The 18,342-nt window shown below is 48.9% G+C and overlaps 2 protein-coding genes across 3 annotated transcripts in view; one reads left to right on the top strand and one right to left on the bottom strand.

Annotated features, from left to right (window-relative positions):
* SOS1 (SOS Ras/Rac guanine nucleotide exchange factor 1) overlaps positions 1–1,992 on the top strand; it is a 59,876-nt gene extending 57,884 nt beyond the window's left edge. Inside the window, exons 22-23 of one of the 2 annotated variants that reach the window (XR_014582575.1) lie at positions 51–153; positions 1,874–1,992. Coding sequence is in view for 1 of the 2 variants with exons in the window: in XM_083831689.1 (XP_083687815.1) it covers positions 51–68 (18 nt within the window). In the remaining variant the exon portion in view is untranslated. Of the gene's footprint in view, positions 1–50; positions 206–1,873 lie in introns of those variants that run through there. The other variant, XM_083831689.1, reaches the window with a different exon arrangement.
* Positions 1–18,342, bottom strand: part of ARHGEF33 (Rho guanine nucleotide exchange factor 33) — a 31,692-nt gene that overhangs the window by 5,861 nt on the left and 7,489 nt on the right. The window contains exons 3-15 of the mRNA XM_083831700.1: positions 17,930–17,974; positions 13,332–13,496; positions 11,792–11,913; positions 10,769–10,911; positions 9,900–9,959; positions 8,450–8,665; positions 7,660–7,789; positions 6,968–7,100; positions 6,000–6,083; positions 5,102–5,185; positions 4,470–4,618; positions 3,417–3,602; positions 1,754–2,507 (exon numbers count right to left, since the gene is read on the bottom strand). Coding sequence (XP_083687826.1) covers positions 1,754–2,507; positions 3,417–3,602; positions 4,470–4,618; positions 5,102–5,185; positions 6,000–6,083; positions 6,968–7,100; positions 7,660–7,789; positions 8,450–8,665; positions 9,900–9,959; positions 10,769–10,911; positions 11,792–11,913; positions 13,332–13,496; positions 17,930–17,974 — 2,271 coding nt within the window. The remainder of the gene's footprint in view (positions 1–1,753; positions 2,508–3,416; positions 3,603–4,469; positions 4,619–5,101; positions 5,186–5,999; positions 6,084–6,967; positions 7,101–7,659; positions 7,790–8,449; positions 8,666–9,899; positions 9,960–10,768; positions 10,912–11,791; positions 11,914–13,331; positions 13,497–17,929; positions 17,975–18,342) is intronic.

Here is an 18,342-nt window from a genome sequence, read left to right as displayed (position 1 = left end):
TTTGCAACCTCACATCCTTGTCCCCTTTTCTTTCTCTCTCTCTGTGCTAGGAGGGGCCTGGTGGGTGAGGAGGTGCTGGCAGGGCTGGGAGACAACACACCGCTCGGGCCTCAGCGGTACCTCTGCAGAGAGCTTGTTGCTGGCTCTGTGAAGGTGAGGCATTGGCAGAGTTGTGGAGAAAGAAACGCTGTTAAAGGGAACTGGAGCCGCCTTTGTTAAGATTTTCAGTTAGGGGGGCTTACTGGCCCCTTTTTATTGCCAACAAGGGAGCGAGCCAGCGTGGAGAGTTGAAGGAGCAGCTCCTTCCCACCCCCTCCTTGCTTGTGAGCTCTCTTTACCCTAGGACAGGGAGGCTTCCTGAGCTGCTGTGGTGGGAGAGGTGCTTCTGTTGGCTCTGTTGCTCCCTGATTGTGTATCTGTGGGGCAGGGAGCTTTGGTAGCACACATACTTTGTGGTAAATGTGCCACTAAAAGATCTCTTCCACTTGCAGGAGAGTGCTGAGTTCCCCTCAGAATGGCTCTGGGGACAAGCCTCTTTTTCTCCAGTTCTGCCCACAACTACTACAGCGGTCTCTATTGCTCTGTGAGGGAGAGCATGGCCTGCAGTTTTGGACTAGCTCCCCACCTACACCCTGCTGTGGGCTGTAGCTCTGTGCAGGTGACTGCCAGACAGCTCACAGGCTCTTGTTTCTGGATGGGCTCTGTCCCTATGCCTCTTCTCTCTCTGCCTCATCTCCCCTGTTTCACCACCTTCTTCACTCACTTGGGCTTCTTCACTCACTTTTTCTCTCTTCTGAGGTTTTCCTGATGCCTTTTCAGTCAGGCCTTTAGAGCTTTCCTCCCATCCTCATCTGCATTTACAGCCTCACCTGCAGCTTGCCTCCTTTCATCAGGAGGGTGTTTCTCCAGGCGGCACTGAAGAAGCTAGCTAAGCTCTTCACAGCACCCTTGGCCTCTTCCCAAGGAAGCGTGGAGGGTGTAGGGCCTGGATATTCATTAAGGGCCTTCTCCCCTGTCTGTGGCAGCCCAAAGCTGATGCTGAGCAGGCACTGCAAACTAGAGAGACATTGTTACTGCAAGATCTAGCATCCCTGAAAGACCGGAGTGCTGCCTGCCATGCCAGTGGTTGTCTGAGGGAGGGGGACACTGTTGCTGGGCTCTGTCCTTTTTTCCACAGACTTTAGCATGACTCCATGATCCACGCAACAAACACAGGTGAAACAAAACCCATGGACCAGATCCTTGTTAGTGTAAATGGGCTGAGTTCAGCAGAGCCAGCTGAGAATCTGATGCTAAATCCCTTGGTTTTCTTAACTCAGCACCTCCTCATAGCAGGTAAAAAGGTACCTTTTTAACTGGGTGCCACCCTATAGCACTCATTTCAAATGGGTTTGCTCACACTTAATGACCCTGATCAGGTAGAACTTTTGCTCGTGGGGGAAGCTCAGTGACAGCTAGAGATGCTTGAGAGGCTAGCTCATCCCAAGGGTGCTCTATCTGTCACTCAGCCAGCTGTGTGCCTCATGCCCGTGTTTGGCCCTGGGGTAGTTGTGTGTGAAAAGGAGCTGTCCTGTGTCTTGTTCCCTCCCTTGGGCATGTACATGCAGATGAGGGCTTTGAATGTGTGGATTTGGAAGCTAGTTTGGCAAGTTCTGCCCTAACTGTATCTGAGATCTTTCTCCTGCTGCTGTTGCTGCTTCTGCACCACCACGTGCCTTTTTTTTTTTTTCTCCTCCTATTTAATCCTCCTTACTTCCAAAAAGCTCTGTTTTTCACCCGCTCCTCTCTGTGGGGGGAAGTAGCTCCTTTGGGAGCTTCGGGATGAGGCTGAGATCATGTGAGGCTGGACATTCCTCTCCTGCTTCTGCTGCAGCCGGCTCCCACTGCTGCTCCGTGTGCTGTAGAGTCTGGAGCTCACACCCTCGGCGCTCCTCGGCAGCTCCTTCAGAGACCTGCTCAGCTGCTTGCCTTTGCTGTGGAACATCTCGCGCTTGTAAGTACTGCTGCTGACGGGGGTACAGCTCTTAGGCAACGGCTGTAAGGCATGATCTGTCCTCTCTGGTTCTGACGTGAAGTTAACAGGCCTAAGGAAACAAATGTCTAAGCTGGACTCGGAGGAGGCTGGGGAGCAATTCTCAAAGAGAGCGAGGTTTTGGAAGGCATCATCTTCATAGGGGCCTGGGAGGGTGAACACCTCTCCAGGGTAGTCAAACTCTTCGTAGCTTGGTGCAAAGTTCCTTGCATCCTGCAGCAGCTCCACAGAGGTCCTGATGGCTCTCTCCGTGTTTCCCACAGCGTCGGCAGGTGGTGCTTCATACTCCATTTCAGGGATGGATTGTAAGGGAGCTGTCAGAGCCTTGAGTTCTTGCTCCGTGAGCTGAGAGGATGCAAGGATATTCTCTGGCCTCTCATGTTTTCTACTCTCCATTTCCCAGTCAGGGGGCTTTACAGCCTGGATGTTCTCCATGACAGTTGGCTGGGGTTTCTTCATCTGGGGCATCAAATGCCTTAAAAATAAGAAACAAACAAACGCACATACACACACACAAAACAAAAGGAAGTGGAATACTGAAGGATGACAGAGACATCCCCCTTCTGCCCCACCCTGTTCTCTTGGTTTTATAACCCCAAAGTGTTTTCATGTCTTGGAGGAGAGTAACACAGTTCCCGCTGATATAAATAAATAAATGCTTGGCTGGGTTAGCAGGATCAAACTTGCGGGGACAGGACTGCTTGTCCAGTAGGTTTGGCTGACTCTTGTACTCTACACCACAACATGGACAGAAACAGAGAGGAGAAGCCATCTGCTGCTTGTCTCTCCTGTTCAACTCTGTTCTGGATTTTTCACTTTCCTTTCGCTTTTTTCTGTAATGTAGGGACTGTGTCTTATTTTCCTGTGATCTGATTTTCATTTCAAGTGGTTGAGATTCTCTCAGGGTGACCCTGTCCCCAGGAGTTTTCAGGAGTACTTGGAAAGCTCCTGCCCTCCATGTGTTCAGGTAAGCCAGCAAAGAGTATTGTGTCAGGGGATGCGGACCCTGTCCAGGGCTGTGTTACGAGCTACATGGCCAGCGGAGTCAGGGGAGCTGTTTTTTCCCCACCTCTGCTCAGTGCTGATGAGATCCCACCCAGACCCAGATTGGGTCCCCAGTTTGAGATGAATGTGGGGAAACTGGGGAGGTGCCAGCTGAGGCTACCAAGGCAGTAGCCTGGAGTGACTGAGAGGGGAGGAAGATTGGTTTGGGTAGTCTGGTGAAAAGGAAGCTAAGGTTTCATCTAATAATGCTACCAGTTGAGGGACGCTCCAAGATGGAGCCGAACTCTTGTTAGTGTCGAATAATATAAGAAAGCAGAACAGCCACAAAATGCTGTTAAAAGGCTACTTTAAAAGCCGCCTGCTAGGATAATGGGCTTACGGGGTTGGCGTGCCAGAGGAAGGTGCTGGTGGGAATGACTGTATTGCCTCTTCAGAGTGGATCCCGCTGTCCCGGATAGAAGTCGCGCTGGGTGTTGGAGAAACCTCTTGGCTTGTACACTGGGAGGTGAGTCCTTTGTACAGCTTCACCAGGGATGACCTGAGGGAGGAGAAATCCATCGTCGTGCTAAGAAATAAGGCAGGGAATGAGCACGAGCATGTAGAATCACAGAAAACAGGGCTGGGAGAGTCCTTAATACTCCCGTGCACTTCTTCCCACCCCAAGGAAAGACCTATTCTACCTAATCTGTCCCAGTCAGCAAGGAATCCTGCTTTCTATCCTATTCTCAATGCCTCTCTTGATAGCAGTCCCTCCCCAGTGATCTGCTCCAGCCCTTTACCACCCTCCACACCGAGAAGCTTCCCTTAATGTCTGATCTTGTGCTACGCCCTCAGTGATTTTGATTTTAGTAAAGTCTCCTGGTTTCAGCAAAGACTTCTGAACCACAACTGGAACCACAACTGGAGAATTTACGTTCAAGGTCTGTACTGCCACATTTCACCTCAAACAGGTTATGGGAGGCATTTGTTTCCCCCACCCCCCTCCATCAGTAAAATAAAGTAACGCTGTTCTTTCCCAGTCTTTGGTTAGCTTGTGCAGGGTTTCAGGCCACACGCATGGTGTTCAGCAGCCCCAAGCTGCTGAAGCAGTTAAGTCCCATTGTATTCTCCCACTGAGGAGTGACTTTGCCATCAGTTTAAGGAATCAAATGCTGTGAAGAAACGTGTGGCTGCTATGTTTACGAAGGATTAAACTGAATTCCCTTTCACTCTTAGAGTTAGGTGGAAGGGTCCGCCCCAAATCTGACCTCAGTTTGAAGAACAAATGCCAATAGTGGGCTTTTTTCAACATTCATATGCATAGGGCTTTGTTTTATTTCAGTAGAGCAATGTGCCCATTGCTCTTGCCTGGGACCTAAACCCCATGTTACCGGGCTGGCCCCACACCTCCCTTTCCCTGGTGCTTGAGAGAATGAGCTGATGTTGTGCTTACTTCTTCAGCTTTTTCCTCTTCTGTATAAGCAGATCTTCGTTGCATTGGAAGAGGAGGCTGTAGTGTGAGATGAAAACCCGGAGGCGCTGCACACACACCAGCAGCAGGTAATAGTCAGGATGCTCTTGCTCCGTGAACTTCAGGACGTTCTGGGGCACAGAGGAGAGCAGATAATTTGGAGGGTGTCCTAACCCTTTCTGGGGAGAATGTGCTATTTGGGACCATAGATTAGCACTCCGGAGTATACATGGCGCTGCCCTGTGCGTTATGGGAGCTTTTCTAGACAGCACCAGTTTCTGAAGGACTTGGACAGGGCCTGCAACCTACTATTCCAGTGCAAATACATGAGTAACTACCATAAATGTAATCATGAGAGGTGTGCGTAGTCTTCTCAGTCTTTCAGCTAAAAGGCATGTGGCTCACTCAGCAAAGAGGCCAGCTCTGTTACAGGAGTTACAGAGCTCTTGGTTTCCCAGGGGAGAGGTTGGCTCTGTGAGGGCAAGTGGGTGAGCTGGCTTTTCCTTTGAGTTAGCCAGAAGCCCTGTAGCTGTACATGCGTGTGTACCAGCTTTGAGTTAAGTCATGCCTTGTCATAAGGGTTCAACAAGACAGTTTCCATCCTGGGGCCCTACCTGTAGGTGAATGAGGTATTCAGGGATTCGCTGGACTATATGGAAGAACAGAATGTAGAGATCAGATTTGATTTCTTCTTCTACCTGAAATAGAGAAAGCAACTTCAGAGTCTCTCCCACCCATAAAACGTGCCTGCTTCCAAATAATTCTGGTCTTTTATGAGTGCTTTACCGTTAGTAGTCATAACCGTTCAGAGAAGTACACCAGTTGTGTGACAACAGAGTGGTCTTCATCCTTCTAGCAGCGTTAGCAGGGGGTTATCTGTGGGGTACACTCAGCCTGATGCAGTAGGGGTGTATGTTTGAAGTGTGCTAGTCAAATTTCATTGAAACCCCAACTAGATACTGTTGTTCAGAATGAAGTCCCAAATGGAATTGAACAAAGTGAGATTGACTCCTTCAGGTGTCTTGGAAACAAATTCATGTGATTTAGTTATTGGACTTTAAAACTACGTTTTTAATTACCCTAGTTTAAAACAAGAATCAAGGATGAGACCAGATACCTAAAGCTGAACAGTACAAACAGTACAAGCACTTTAGCACCGACAGTCTCAGATTTGGTGTCCCTGTTTGGACAGGTCCTCTGTTATTCCAGAGATGTTCTATTTGGCCAGGACAGGTCTGGATAGCATGTGTGTGCTTTCTAGGAGGTTTGATCTGAAATACCACTTCACGTCACAGCAGGAATACAGTTTTGGTTACACACAGTGGTGAACATGTTAAAGTTACTTTTTGTAGGTGCAAATGCCTGTCAGCCACGGCAACATTCAGGAAACTGGTATTCAGTAACAGAACAACTGGCTTGGCAGAAAAGTCTTGTCGTGGGAAGGCCTAACAGGAAGAAAGCCAGGCATGAATGTTGCCATTAACGTGTCTGTGAAGCAGGCAGGAAGTTTACCTCCTTCAGGATGACCACGTGGATCAGAGAGATGCATTCTGGCAGGTCCCTCAGGTAAGCAACATAGTAGTCCAGAAAATTGTTCTTATAAATGAGGAAAGAGCAGAGGGGGGAAAAAGAACAAAGAAACTTAAGAGAAATATTTGGTCATAGAGCCAGCTAGAATGAAAAACTGTTGATAGCCCTCCGATCACTCCTGGGAGCTCATCAGTGCAGAAGAACTGCTAACTGTATAAAGCTTTGAGGGCTCAGGACTTGATTTTAACTCACAAGTAAAAGAATGGCTCAGCTGTTGAGTATAGCATATTAAACTTTGTAGCAGGTGGGAGGGGTAGGGAGTCTGGAGAGGAAGAAATTTTTTCTTGTATGTAAGAGTCTTAAAACTCATAAAGCATCAGATCAGGATTTTACACATCCTTCTAGGAAAGGTCCCATTGCTTGCTGTGGGTCGGGCAGACCTTCACCCTGAAAAGGAGGTGCTGGCCTATGGACAAATGGGCAACATGATACAACAGCTCAGGGGCTGTTTTACTTGGAGCTACAAACCATATAGGATGAGGGTCCTGCCCACCTGCTTGTCAGAAGTGAGCAAAATGTGTTGGAGGAGGGGAGCATATGAAAAAATTAGGCTCTTCTCATACCTTCACTGTGAATACAGACATCCAAGCTGTCGAGGCTCATGTGTGGCTCCTGCAACCAGGTCTGTGTTCATGCATTTAATACCAGGCTGTGCTGTGTCCCTGTGGGCCCCCAGGTGGGTCTAGCATGTGGACACCCTGACCAACCAAGAGGGGCTACAGTGTACTGGGACTGCACTCAAAGGGGGCTGGCTGGAAGGGCGTTACCCTAGCCACAGCTTCACAGTCCAGCCCTTCTACTGAAAGGTATCCTGGCTTGCCTGCGGGCCATCATTCTGCTAAAACATCATATATTATTAGCAGAAGAGTTTAGAAAGGTTTGTAACATACCTCATCGTTCGTTAACTTCAGGAAGATGTCTCCTAGGATCCCTTGGCGTGGCCAGCTCAGGACTCGCTCCTGGAGAGCGTGAAGTAAATCGACGTGCTGCTGGACCAGGTACCGCAGGGAGTTGGGGAAGAAACTGAAGGGAGACAATATCAGACCGGTTACGGGGAGCAGAAGCTCAGCCTTAAAGCCTGTACTGCTGAAGTTTGCATTCACAGACGCTCAGCACAGGCTTACTTTACACACAGATATTATTAACTATTTTTGTTGGAGTCCTGATTGCACCAGGAGGCCCTGCTTTGACTGCTATGTACATGCAGGTACCCTCTTCCTAAAGACTATTATTCAGTGTTTTGAAGGTGTCTTAGGCTGACTCTCCCATTTGTTGTGTAGTTGACTGGAGCTGTTTAAAAGCTGTTTAAAATTGCTAAGCTGGGTCAGTCCCACAGATCTTTATCAGCATGTAAATACATGTGTATGTCTGTATATATTGATACCTGATGGCAGCTACTGGCCGGGGGCTTATTATTTAGTCTTTAATCACTGCGGAAACCTCCCACTGCTTCTGATTTTCAACTGGAAAAAAGCTTTAATCGTTTAAAGGTCTGTGTGGATGAAAGAAAAGTGGTAAAGAGGGTGAAGCAGAATAGACTGAAGAACATTCCCCAGAAGAGAGAGCACACTAAATGAAGTACCTTCTCTCTTTGGTGCTCCTTTTCACATCTGGCCCTTGCAATGTGGCCTTGATCTTCAGGATCAGGGAAAGGTTGATGACGTATTTCCTTTCTGACTCCAGCAGCTCCAAAGCGATGTTCTGCCTTTTGGCTTTCAGAAGATAATGGTTAAGTTTGAAAAATGAGGAAATGCTGACCTCAAGGACAGCCTCATGTTAGAGTACATTTTCCCTGGTGAACTGACATTAAGTCATGAAAGCAGAAACTGCTGAAAATTAGGTCAATGTCTTGTCTCCATGTCAGCTTTATCCAAAATACAGAATTCTAGCCTCATGCTACAGTGTGCCCCAGATATGACTGGAGTTGCATTGCTTGCTAAGAAAGCTCCAAAGCAAATGTGTTCTGCCCTGTGAATTACGCTTTTTTCCCTGATCTCTTAGGAAAAATTAAAGCTATCAAAGGCAAAATAACCCACACCAGGGATTCACATCAAGTTTCCCACAGAATGAGAAGTTGTACTTTTCACCCACGTAAGTAGCTGCACTGTCCACAACCCCACTAATACTCTGAACCTGCCGGGTCTTGGAAAGGGGAATGGGTATCCTGGCTGCAGAATGTGTTTGTGTATTTTCTGATGGCACAGGCCAGCAATAATAAAGACCAGAAGTCTTGGAGACTCTGAGGCATTCCCTCCCAGCAGAGAAGACTGGCTTGTATGTCTCCGTCTGTAAAACGTAATTACAAGCTCATGCCAGGTATGAGTGCAGCTTTGAGCCTCTCTGCCCACATTTTCTTTCCCCTCTGCCCTTACCAGCCAAAGAGGGTTCACATATAATGTTGTCAGCTGAGCTGTATCTGCTTTGGCCCATGTCTTTCCCTCTTTCTGGTTGCTCTTTGGAGATGTATTCGTCTCCCCAGTCCTTGGTGTCCTTGGGCTGCTTCCATACTGTTGATGGCAGATGCACCTTTGACTGGCCATCTGTTGTCAAGGAAGGCTTGAGGCTGTCGTCTGTCTCCAGGGTTGGTCCTGCAATGGCAAAGAGCTGCATGGGTCGTGACGTCTTAGTTGATAGGTTATAAAACAGCTGGTAGATTACCTGCGTTATCATCCACCTAATGTGCTGGAAGGGGAGCTTGAAGCATTCTCCCTGCTTTGCAAGTGTTTGTAAACCCTTGTAGAGTTAATTTACAACTACAAATGGAAGTACAGTTGGTGAGCACTTCCGCAGAACCAGGCTTGCACTCTTCCATCACTTATTTTCAGACTAAATAAGGTGCAGAATCAGATACCAGTTAGAAAAGAAAAAAGATACGTTCCAAGTACGGTTGCACTTCAGGGCTTTGGGATGCCTAAGGACTTGTTAATACAACAAGTTTATTGACAGGTATTCTGGAATACAAAATGTAAATAAGATTTAAATGCCACTCTTAATAGATGTAAACTGTCATTGCTCTTAAAGCTTTCAGTAGTGATTATATAAGCAGTAGCAGGACTGATAGCCTGAGGCTATTACATCACAGAGAATGTAGGAGAGGGTAAAGTAGTGCCGCTGGTCTGGAATTACTTTAATGCAAATAGTTTGAATTTGGGTTGCAATGAACCATCTTCTATAGCTTTGTTCTTTTTTCTTTTTTTTTTTAAGTGGATTCTAGCAAAAGAGCTGTCCAGAACAGTGAGTGCTTCAAGTGAACACTGCAAACATCTGACAGTTGTTCTTGTGTGTCCTATTGCTGGCCAGGATCCTTAGTGTTTCCTTACTAGGGCTTTCACTCGGTTCTTAACCTTTTTTTTTTTTTTTGCCAGAGAAACTCCTTTGCATGACTATGAGGCATTCAGGCATGTCTATGAGGAATCTGGAAGGTGGTGGGTGAATAATCAGCTCACCAGCTCTACTGGTGTGTAGTAACTGCAAAGACCATCTCTTCCCAAGTGGCAGGATGGCTTTCCAATTATTTTTTGCCCTACCAGTGAGCCTCGACTCTTCCTTTCTGCAAAGGCACTTAGAACCTGCAGAAGCAGCAAAGTCTTTGCCTGCTGAATATCAGTGTGTTGCATTGTCCATCAGTTATTTGGCACTTCAGGGATCTGGATTTATCTTCGCATCTCAGCTACAAGTATGATAATAGGGGACCATGGCGAAGTGAAAGCCATGCTTATGAAATGTATTCTCTGAAAGCATTTCTTAGTGCAGTAAAGTAAGTGCTCTAATTCAATTAGTCCTACTGTGTTTGGTATTTTTAGCAGTTCAATATTTTCCTACCTGGACCTGCTACGACCTTAACGCTTCCGTCTCCTATTGGCATGATCCTGGTGTCAGACACTGTTGAAGAGCAAAGGGAAATGTTATGAGGGAAGATGGCTGTAAAGCACACTTCTTCCTGCCCAACCCGGTCTGTATGGTTAGATCTTCTACCCTTTCACTTTTTTGGGATGGGAACACCCCTGTTAATCCTCTATGGAAGAAAAAGCTACTCCTTACTGTTGTGGCTTTTCCTGAAGTCTTTGTTTCAGTTGCACTTGCAGGCAGGCTAACGTGGGGTCCCTGTTATGCTCAGTGTTGTGTGACCTCGGAGCCCGAGCAATTCTGGCTTGTCCTTGCTGGCAGTGATAGCACCAGCCCGGTGTGCATATGTACCAGCTGATGTATCAGCTCCCATGTCGTCTTGTCAAATGAACCACTGGTGTGTCCCCTTAATGACACCAAATGTCCTGTCAGTCCAGTCCCTGTGATCCTCCCTTCTGTGCTCTGCTCCCTTACATGAAAACAACTCCACAGGTTGTAGCATTTTTTTCAGGGGCTTCTACTTGGTTGTGTGTTTGTGCCACTAGCATATCAGGGAAGAAGATCCAGCCTACTTCCCTTTTCTTGGAGGAGGCAAGAAATGGCTTTTGGAACACTTGTCACAGAGCAGCATCTCCTGAATCCAGGCCAGTGTTGAGGCCATGAGTTACTGAGACACAACCCTGAGGTGCATGCACAGACCCAGGAGCTGTGCTGCAGCTGTGCTGCACCCCCATTCTCTTCCTGCTGATGACACCTTAGTAAAACACGGTGTCCTCTTAAACCAGTGACCTTTTCTGGACTTTTTTCCTGAGGAAGGCACTGCACTTGCCTACTGTCTTTCCTACCTTTTTCATAAGTCACATTGTGCAAAAGGCTTGTAAAATCTTCATTGATCATCACAGGTTCTGGGAGGTTAATGGATCGAAACGGGCTGCCCTGGAGAGGTGTAGGCACTGTCTGTGAGCTGTGATCATCCTTCTGTGCTCTTCTGTACAAACACAAACAATGAGACAGCTGGAAAACAGGAATCCTCTGCTGCACTTGTGGCAGTCAGCAGTACAAGCACAGAGTCAGAAGTAGGACAACTCCAGCAGATACTAGGAAAGGAATTGGATTCGATGCATGAAGTTCATGAACAATGTTATGGAAGTAACTTCACTGCTTATAGGAGAAGGTTATTTCAGATCTGTTCTTTTGCAGAGCATATTTTATCCAATTAAATGGCTTAATTAGCTCAGGGGCTAGCCTAGATTTGGCTAGCCAAGTGTTTGCACCAAGGCAGTTGTACATCCATCATCAAGAGGGAGGCTAATCAGGGCCAAGGTGGACGGGCAGTCTGCCTCCTCACATCACAGCAACAGTGTGGCCCAGCAGTGTGCAAACATGCTCCAGTGTGTCCCTGCTCAGAGAAGAAAAAGCTGGTGACGAGAAAACAGATCATGGCTGCACAGTCAGGAGCCTGCTGAGGCCTGCACACTTGGCAGCGGGAGAAGAGAGGGGAAATTGCAACACTATTGTCTGGATGGGGTTGCCTTTGGGATAGCTTTTAATGGTGAGGGCTCCTGACTTATGATAGTATTTCTTCCCCAGCAGGTCTGTTTGTTCCACCAGGACCTGCTTTCCCTGCGGGCTGCTGGGGCTATTGCTGCTGGAATCTCACCAAGGTGTTGGTGTGTATCTGCTGTACTTGCTCTATGGGGTAGATGTCTAAAAGCCTGGGGGGAACTGAAGGCTGGAGCTTCCAGTAATAATCAGGATTTATACATATGTCCAGCTAGGAAAAGACTGAGATGAAGTTGTAAGGAAATGAGCAGAATGGACACCACTGCTAATTAGCACTTCTGGAACCCTGGAGTTCAGGCCCTTACTTAGCTTTCACTTTCCGTGATTCCCGCCTCTTCTCCTGCTGAAGCTGCTCAATTTTCTGTTGCATTTCCTCCTGCTTGGCACTGATTTCTTCAATCATTGACTTTGCATCGCTGAGCTCCTCCTGAGAAACAAGCAAAAGCACAAGCATTCCCACTGTGCCTGTCAGCCTTATAGAGCACGTGGCAGGTGTGGACTGGAGGTGTTTTGGGGTGCTGCAGGAGAGTGTCCCTGTGATTTTTTGTTTCATCTCTTTTGTTTCAAGTCTAACATGTGTAATACGTGCCATGCACAGTGTGGCAATCCTTAATTTGATTACAGGTCCATAAGGTCCCGTGGTTAAGGCACTGCAGGGACATGGAGATGTAGGGCTTCATCTATTACCGGTTGAATTAGGGCCTGGAAAGCTGCCTTTTTAGCCTGATTTTCTAAAGAAATTATGCCTGCTGTAACCTTGCTTTGTGTGTGGCTCGCTGTCAGCATGTCCTCCCCATTGGCATCCCTCAGGCAGTTTCAACCAAGCCTTAAGTGTACATAGAGCTCTCTGATGCATGAAGTTCCTGTAAACCAAAGGAGAAGGATTTTCCCTGAGTGAGGAGGTGGCTTCACCAGGAATTTGTTTAGACAGTCAGCGTGGGCATGAGGCAGAAGGAGATCAGCTTTTGCCACTCCTGTTGCTTGCATAACTGCTCGTGTCTTGATTTTGAAACCCCTCTTCCCCGCATATCCCTGTCCTAGATAACCCTGCCTCTGGCTGCTTTGGAGATCTCTGCCACGTGCCCTTATGTTTCCTGTTGTCTGCCTTGCTCCGCTGGGACCACGGGGCTCCTGCTCAGCACCATCCATCTCTCCCCATCAGAGGAACAGTAACAGGTTTTTCTGGTAAGCGGCCTTCTTTAACTTCACAAGGTATTATTGACTCAGCAAAACCCCATGGGGAAAATTTACTATAAAAACAACAAAACGGTTCCTCTGCCTGCCTCCTGACAGGCAGCCATCCAGTTTCTGTATGGAGACGCTGACTGGTTTAAAGTGCACATCAGGCCCTCTTGCTAGGCTCTCTCCCCAGCCCTTTGTCTTTATCCCCTTGGGCCAGATCAAACCAGGCAGCGCTTCCTCCCAGCCGTGTGGGAACTCAACTTCAAAAGCTTCAGGGTTTTGTATTAATTCCTTGCTCCCCAGCAGCTTTGGTTCCTGCAGGAAATGCAGGAGACCTGACCTGGGGAGAGGTATGGCACAGCAACTGCCTGTGAACATGCTGTATGCCTGCTGTATGTGCAGCCCTGAGCAGGGGTCTCTTGTTCCCAAGGCAGCAGGCAGCGCTGTCTGGTGGCCCCTCAAGAAGGCTAAACATGTGTTTTACATTCGGGTTGGAGTTCTGGAGGGAAGATGCAAAGCCAAAGGAACTGCAGCAGATACATCTGAAACAACTGCCCATTCATTTTCTTTGAGAGCAGGAAGGGTTGATGGAGGCAGGGAAAAGCTCCACGCCGCCCGAGCTAGCGTGGCAGGTGTGCAGCCCCCTGCTAGCTGTGCTCCTACCTTGAAGGTGTTGAGGGAGTTCTTCATCTCAGCCACTTTCTCTTCCATGGCACAGCGGCAGCTCTTGACCTTCTCCTCCAGGGCGTACTCGCCATGCTGGATTCGCGACAGCTCCTGCATTGCTTCTGTGAAACCCGCCTTCAACTCAGAGGCTAATGCCTGCAACTAGAGGAACCACAAACACGGTGGGTTCAGTCCCTCCTCCCAGACACAGGTGGCTGTGTCCTCGAGGGTCACGCGTGGCTCAGAGTGGCATGAAGGCTGGGTGTAACCCTTCCTGTAAGGTGCTGTCCTCTTTCTCCTCCTCCTGTTACAGCTGGGAGACATGGGGGGAGGTTCAGCTCCATGGTAGGAGGTGTTTGACTTGGGCAATCCATGTGCCCCTTTTTGCACCCAGAGTTTTTCCACACCCCCTGGCAGGTTGCAGCCTGTCAGTCTCCAGAAGGACGGGACAGCCTGAAACATGCCAAGAAGGTTTTCAGTAACAGCAGCCAGATTATCAATGCCAAAAGCAGCTGAGCAGTCAAGAATGTGACAGGTTTTGAGCAAGACCTCCTCCCCCGTATGCCTGTGGGGCTGGTGCTCTCCCCGGATAGGTCGAGCACCTCCTCACTCTCAGAGGGCTGTGGAACAGCTCTGTCCTTTATCACTGGGCCCTTTCCAGGGAAAGAGACAGCTCTTAACTTGTGATGGGGAGGGAGTGGGGGGGTTTCCCCTGGCGTGGGCAGTGTGCCCACTCTCCCTATTTTCTGTCCCTAGAGGCTCTAGTGCTGCTGGAAGAGCTCCCAACCTAAGCTGAAGGCAGCCGGTTGACAGCTGGGCGAAGCAGGAGACAGAGCGGGGCGAGCTGGGCTGGCACAGCAAGCAGGCGAGGCAGGTTTGGAGGTGGGCAGTGAGGGGACACAGGCAGCTTGCCAAGCGGGGACACCCTCTTCAGGGATACCTTGGGCCGTCAGCCCTGAGCTCTGCCCCCACTGCTGTGAGCAAGGCGCTTGTTCTGCCTGCACAAAGCCCACGGCGAGGTCGCGGCCCAAGGCGCTTCGGTACCAGTGTTTTTTACCTTTACAACAGAAATTCGGCCTAACATCTGGTTATAAACTGAGTCCAAAACTGGAGCACTGATGGTAAGAGGACAGCCACCCCGGGGAACTCAGGCGCTTGAGTCCTGTAAATGGAGCAGAGATGGCTTCCGATACCTCGGGGCAATGGCATGCACCATCCTCCTCTGATCAACACCAACAGCATCTTTACAGAGGACGTCTGCCTGACATCCCCACTTCTACCCCAGTGCCTACCCCACAGGTCCCCTACACATTCCCAGAGCTGCCTGGGCAGGAGGAGTGGGACTGACAGGAGCTGGGATGGGACAGGGGGAGAACAAGAGGCTGGAGGTGGGGGCAGAGGATATCTTCCCTCCTCAGGCAGTCATCCCTAATTCCCCAGGCGAGCTGGAGCTCAGGATCCCTTGATTCAGCCCCTACACAGTGGACACCTTCCTGTCACAGTGGTTGTTGCCCTGTGAGCAGTGAGTGTAGCCTGGAGGGTTAGAGGAGCTGCGTGGAGCCATGGCTGCTAGGGGAGGCAAACCACACTGCTTCTGGTATCTGTGCGTTTACCAGCGCCTAGCAAGGTGAGTCAGATGGCCCCGGCATCATCAAACGTCCTATTGTACGTGCCTGGAGAAGCAGAGGGGACATAAAGTACTGCAGGTGTGCAAAATGTTAATATTCCCATCCCTGCTCACAGGTGCTTGCCAGTCCCTTAAACATTAAGCTTATGTTGCTGAGGCAAAGTCTCTCTGCTAGCCTGCATCGGGATTAGGCATTGTGTATTTTCCTCAAAGTGAAAAGGTGTGATTCGTCAGATCTGTTCTAGAGATCTGCTTCAGGGTGGGGACTTTGCAGCCTCCAAGTGGAGGCAGCCTGGAAGCTGGCCCTAGAGGTACCTACATTCGGGTAGAATAGGCTCAAAATGAAATGCTACTGCCTTCAAGTCTGGCTGTATCCTCCTCAGATGCTTCAAGGAAGGGGCTAATCTAGACAGATCCCTTGCAAAGGGTACGGGGTGATAGTCAGTGCAGATCTAGAGGTGCCAGAGTCAAAAACTGCTAGGCATCAGCAAAGTCAACAACAACAAAAAAAGGACTACTGCAGGGAATTCAGTGTCCTTGCGTGGCGAAGCCAAAGTACAGGCAGCCAAAAGAGATCTGGAGTACAGACTGGACTAAACTATCCCCTGTGTTTCAGCTAATGTATCTAAGAGCAGAAGGTCACTTTTTTATTTGGGGGCTTACTGTTGGCCAACCTCTGCTTTTCCAGTCACCCTGCTAGCTTGGTTCCTGTGTGTATCCCGCAGGACGCTGCTCCGGGCCCCAGCCTGGGTCTATCCTGCCAGGGACACCCTTCCTTGGCCCCAGGTGGCTGGCAAACAGCTATTTCGGATACAGAAATGCATCTTATATTTGCATTTCACTTTGCGATTGGATGGATGAAAGCAGCAGTATCGATCAGCCAGATCTGCCAGAGCGTGCGTGAAGTCCTGAAACCCTGAGAACTCCCTCCTCTGCTGCCTTCACGGCTTGAAGCATAGATAGGAAGCATAAACAGTCTTGCAGCATTGCATGCAAGTTTCATCCAAGCTTGAGTGGAGCGGTATAGGAGCAACACACCCATGAACTCCTGCAGCGTAGTGCTTGAGCACTGGATTTTAGGTTGAGCTCATTCAATCCCATGGGCTGCTACAACAAATGGAAGCCTGTGCAGCATTGGCTCATGCTTATGTCTTGCCCAGATGAGTATGCTTGCAGAATGAGAAAGTTCGCTGGTTTGTGAACTCTTGGAAAGTCAAGCCAATTCAGTGTTTCTAAAACATCTACAGTGCAGTGTACACCAAAAAAAAAATAAAAAGGATGTTTTATACTAGCATGGAAACATGGCAAGAGTTTAACTGTAGTATGTTACCTGGTTCCACCTATTCATGGGAATAAATGAAGAGGAACACACTTTAGCAAGTTAATTTGAACTACCTGATCCCTAGAGGATAAATGAATCTGCAAGGTCACAGGGCATCCTTAGAACCTGCCCAAGAACTGACAAGTGTCTGAGTGTCTGTTCCAAAAAAAAAAAAAAAAAAAAAACCAACATCGGGAGTCCTATTTTACCTGCCTCCCTTTCCCTCAGCTGTGTGAGGAAAAACCCTGCAGGTAACATCTCAGATGAAGTAACTGTGCTGTGCTCTGAAAGGTAGCTGTGCGTGAGGAAATTAGGGAATCTCCTCCTGGTTTTGCATGACTCAAAGGACAATGAGCAGCAGTCGCTTGTGACTCTCACTTGATCTCCAACCCAAGGGGAATATGAGCTCTCTGTAGAGGCCCAGAGGGGAGCAATCACTTCTTACATAGAGAGGGGAATCATAACCACATGGAGGAAGTCGTGGTGGTAAGGGGGAGATGAGAAGGGTGAGATCAGAGGACAAACAAGAACCATTTCTCAGCATGGTTTTGATTTTTACTTTGTACGAGTGAACTTAAAAATGCCTGTGAGATCTTTGCTGAGCCTCTCCTCCTGTCTCAGCTGCCATGCTGTCCCCAAAGGGGAAGGAATAGATGCTGCTTCCAGGACCAGAGGCAGCAAAGCTGCAGAGCCTTGCCATCTTCCCTTGGCAGGTGCAAGCAATTTGAGCTGTCTGCAAAAAATGGTGACTGCTGCTGCTGCTGCATGAAGCTTTGTTCAGACTTAAAGGCAGCCCAAGGAAGAAGGTTGTGACTGGGAGATGAGAATGGCTTATGGGTAGCATGGCCTGAGATGGAAAACATGGAAAACGTTGGGAAGCAGATGGAAAGCCTTGGTGAGCTGGGCTTACTGCTCTAGCTGCCACTGGGAGTGCCCACATGGAAGCAAGGAAGCCTTTGCTTTCATTAGTAGCGGTGTCCACACATCTCCCCCAGCATTAGTTGAGCTGTTTTGGGGTCTGCATCTTCGAGGCAGCCCTTGGCAGCTGCCTTAGGGTCCTTACACTAGCACTGTGCCTGCTCTCATGGACCTTGAGCTGAAGACTGTCAAAACCAGTAGAAAATGGTTTCATGATGAAGAAGCACTGCACAGGACTAACTGTACTGTTAGAAATATGTCCTAGGAGAGAGCAAAACCTTCTGTGGCAGCAAAGGAGCACTGTCTGTGTTACTTCCCAGCTTACCTACTGCCCATCACTTTGCATGTCATCTGAATGTGGTTAATTTGAAGCAGTAACCATTGTGTCACCCAGGAGGACTTTCATGTCTTGTTAGCGATGCTGCCTGAGACTAACCTGTCACAAAGCCCGACGCTTTCCACAGTGCCTGCATCTGATGTTTCAGGGTTGTATGAGGTATTCTCTTACCAGAGAGCAGCAAATATCTAGTACAGCTACCTGCTGTAGTGTTTGTCACAGGCAGCACTACTACGGCCAAGCATTAGGAAGGCTCGCAATGCCTCAGAGCGGGAAGGCAGCAGATTTATGGCTGCAGGCAGCCTGGCCCTAAGAGTGTATCTGCTAGAGAGAGAGGTTTCCCAGCACACTCGTCCTGCAGCTTGCATGCTTTCCATGCACATCGGGCTCACTGCACTGGACTTTTCAGCAGCCCAGTCACATCTCCTTGGAGCCGTCTGGATGGGAAAAGAGGATGAGGCAGGAGAAGCAGTGCCTTGTTAATGGAAAGCAGTGGCTTCTCTCTTACAGCGCGGGGCATCCTGTAACTGCAGCCACTTGCCGTGGTGCACTTAGGAGCGACTGGGGACAGCGGTGTCGCAGTGGTGACGAGGCTGGTCTCAAACAGCCAAGGTTTCCAGTTCAGGGAAACGTTCCTCTGTCAGAGTACACTTGCAGGTTGAACTGGAAAAGGTTTAAAGTGCTCAAAACGCCACCGCATTTCCTGCAGACTGGAAATGCTTTGGAAGTATCGCTCTGGAGACACTGACCCTGCGTCCTCCAGGCGGGGTGCTCCCTGAGCCACGATGCAGGCAATCTCATCACA

The sequence above is a fragment of the Anser anser genome, assembly GCF_964211835.1.
Source record: "Anser anser genome assembly, chromosome: 3".
NCBI lineage: Eukaryota > Metazoa > Chordata > Aves > Anseriformes > Anatidae > Anser > Anser anser.
The sequence above is the reverse complement of the archived record's forward strand: the minus strand, read 5'-3'. Positions and strand labels throughout refer to the sequence as shown.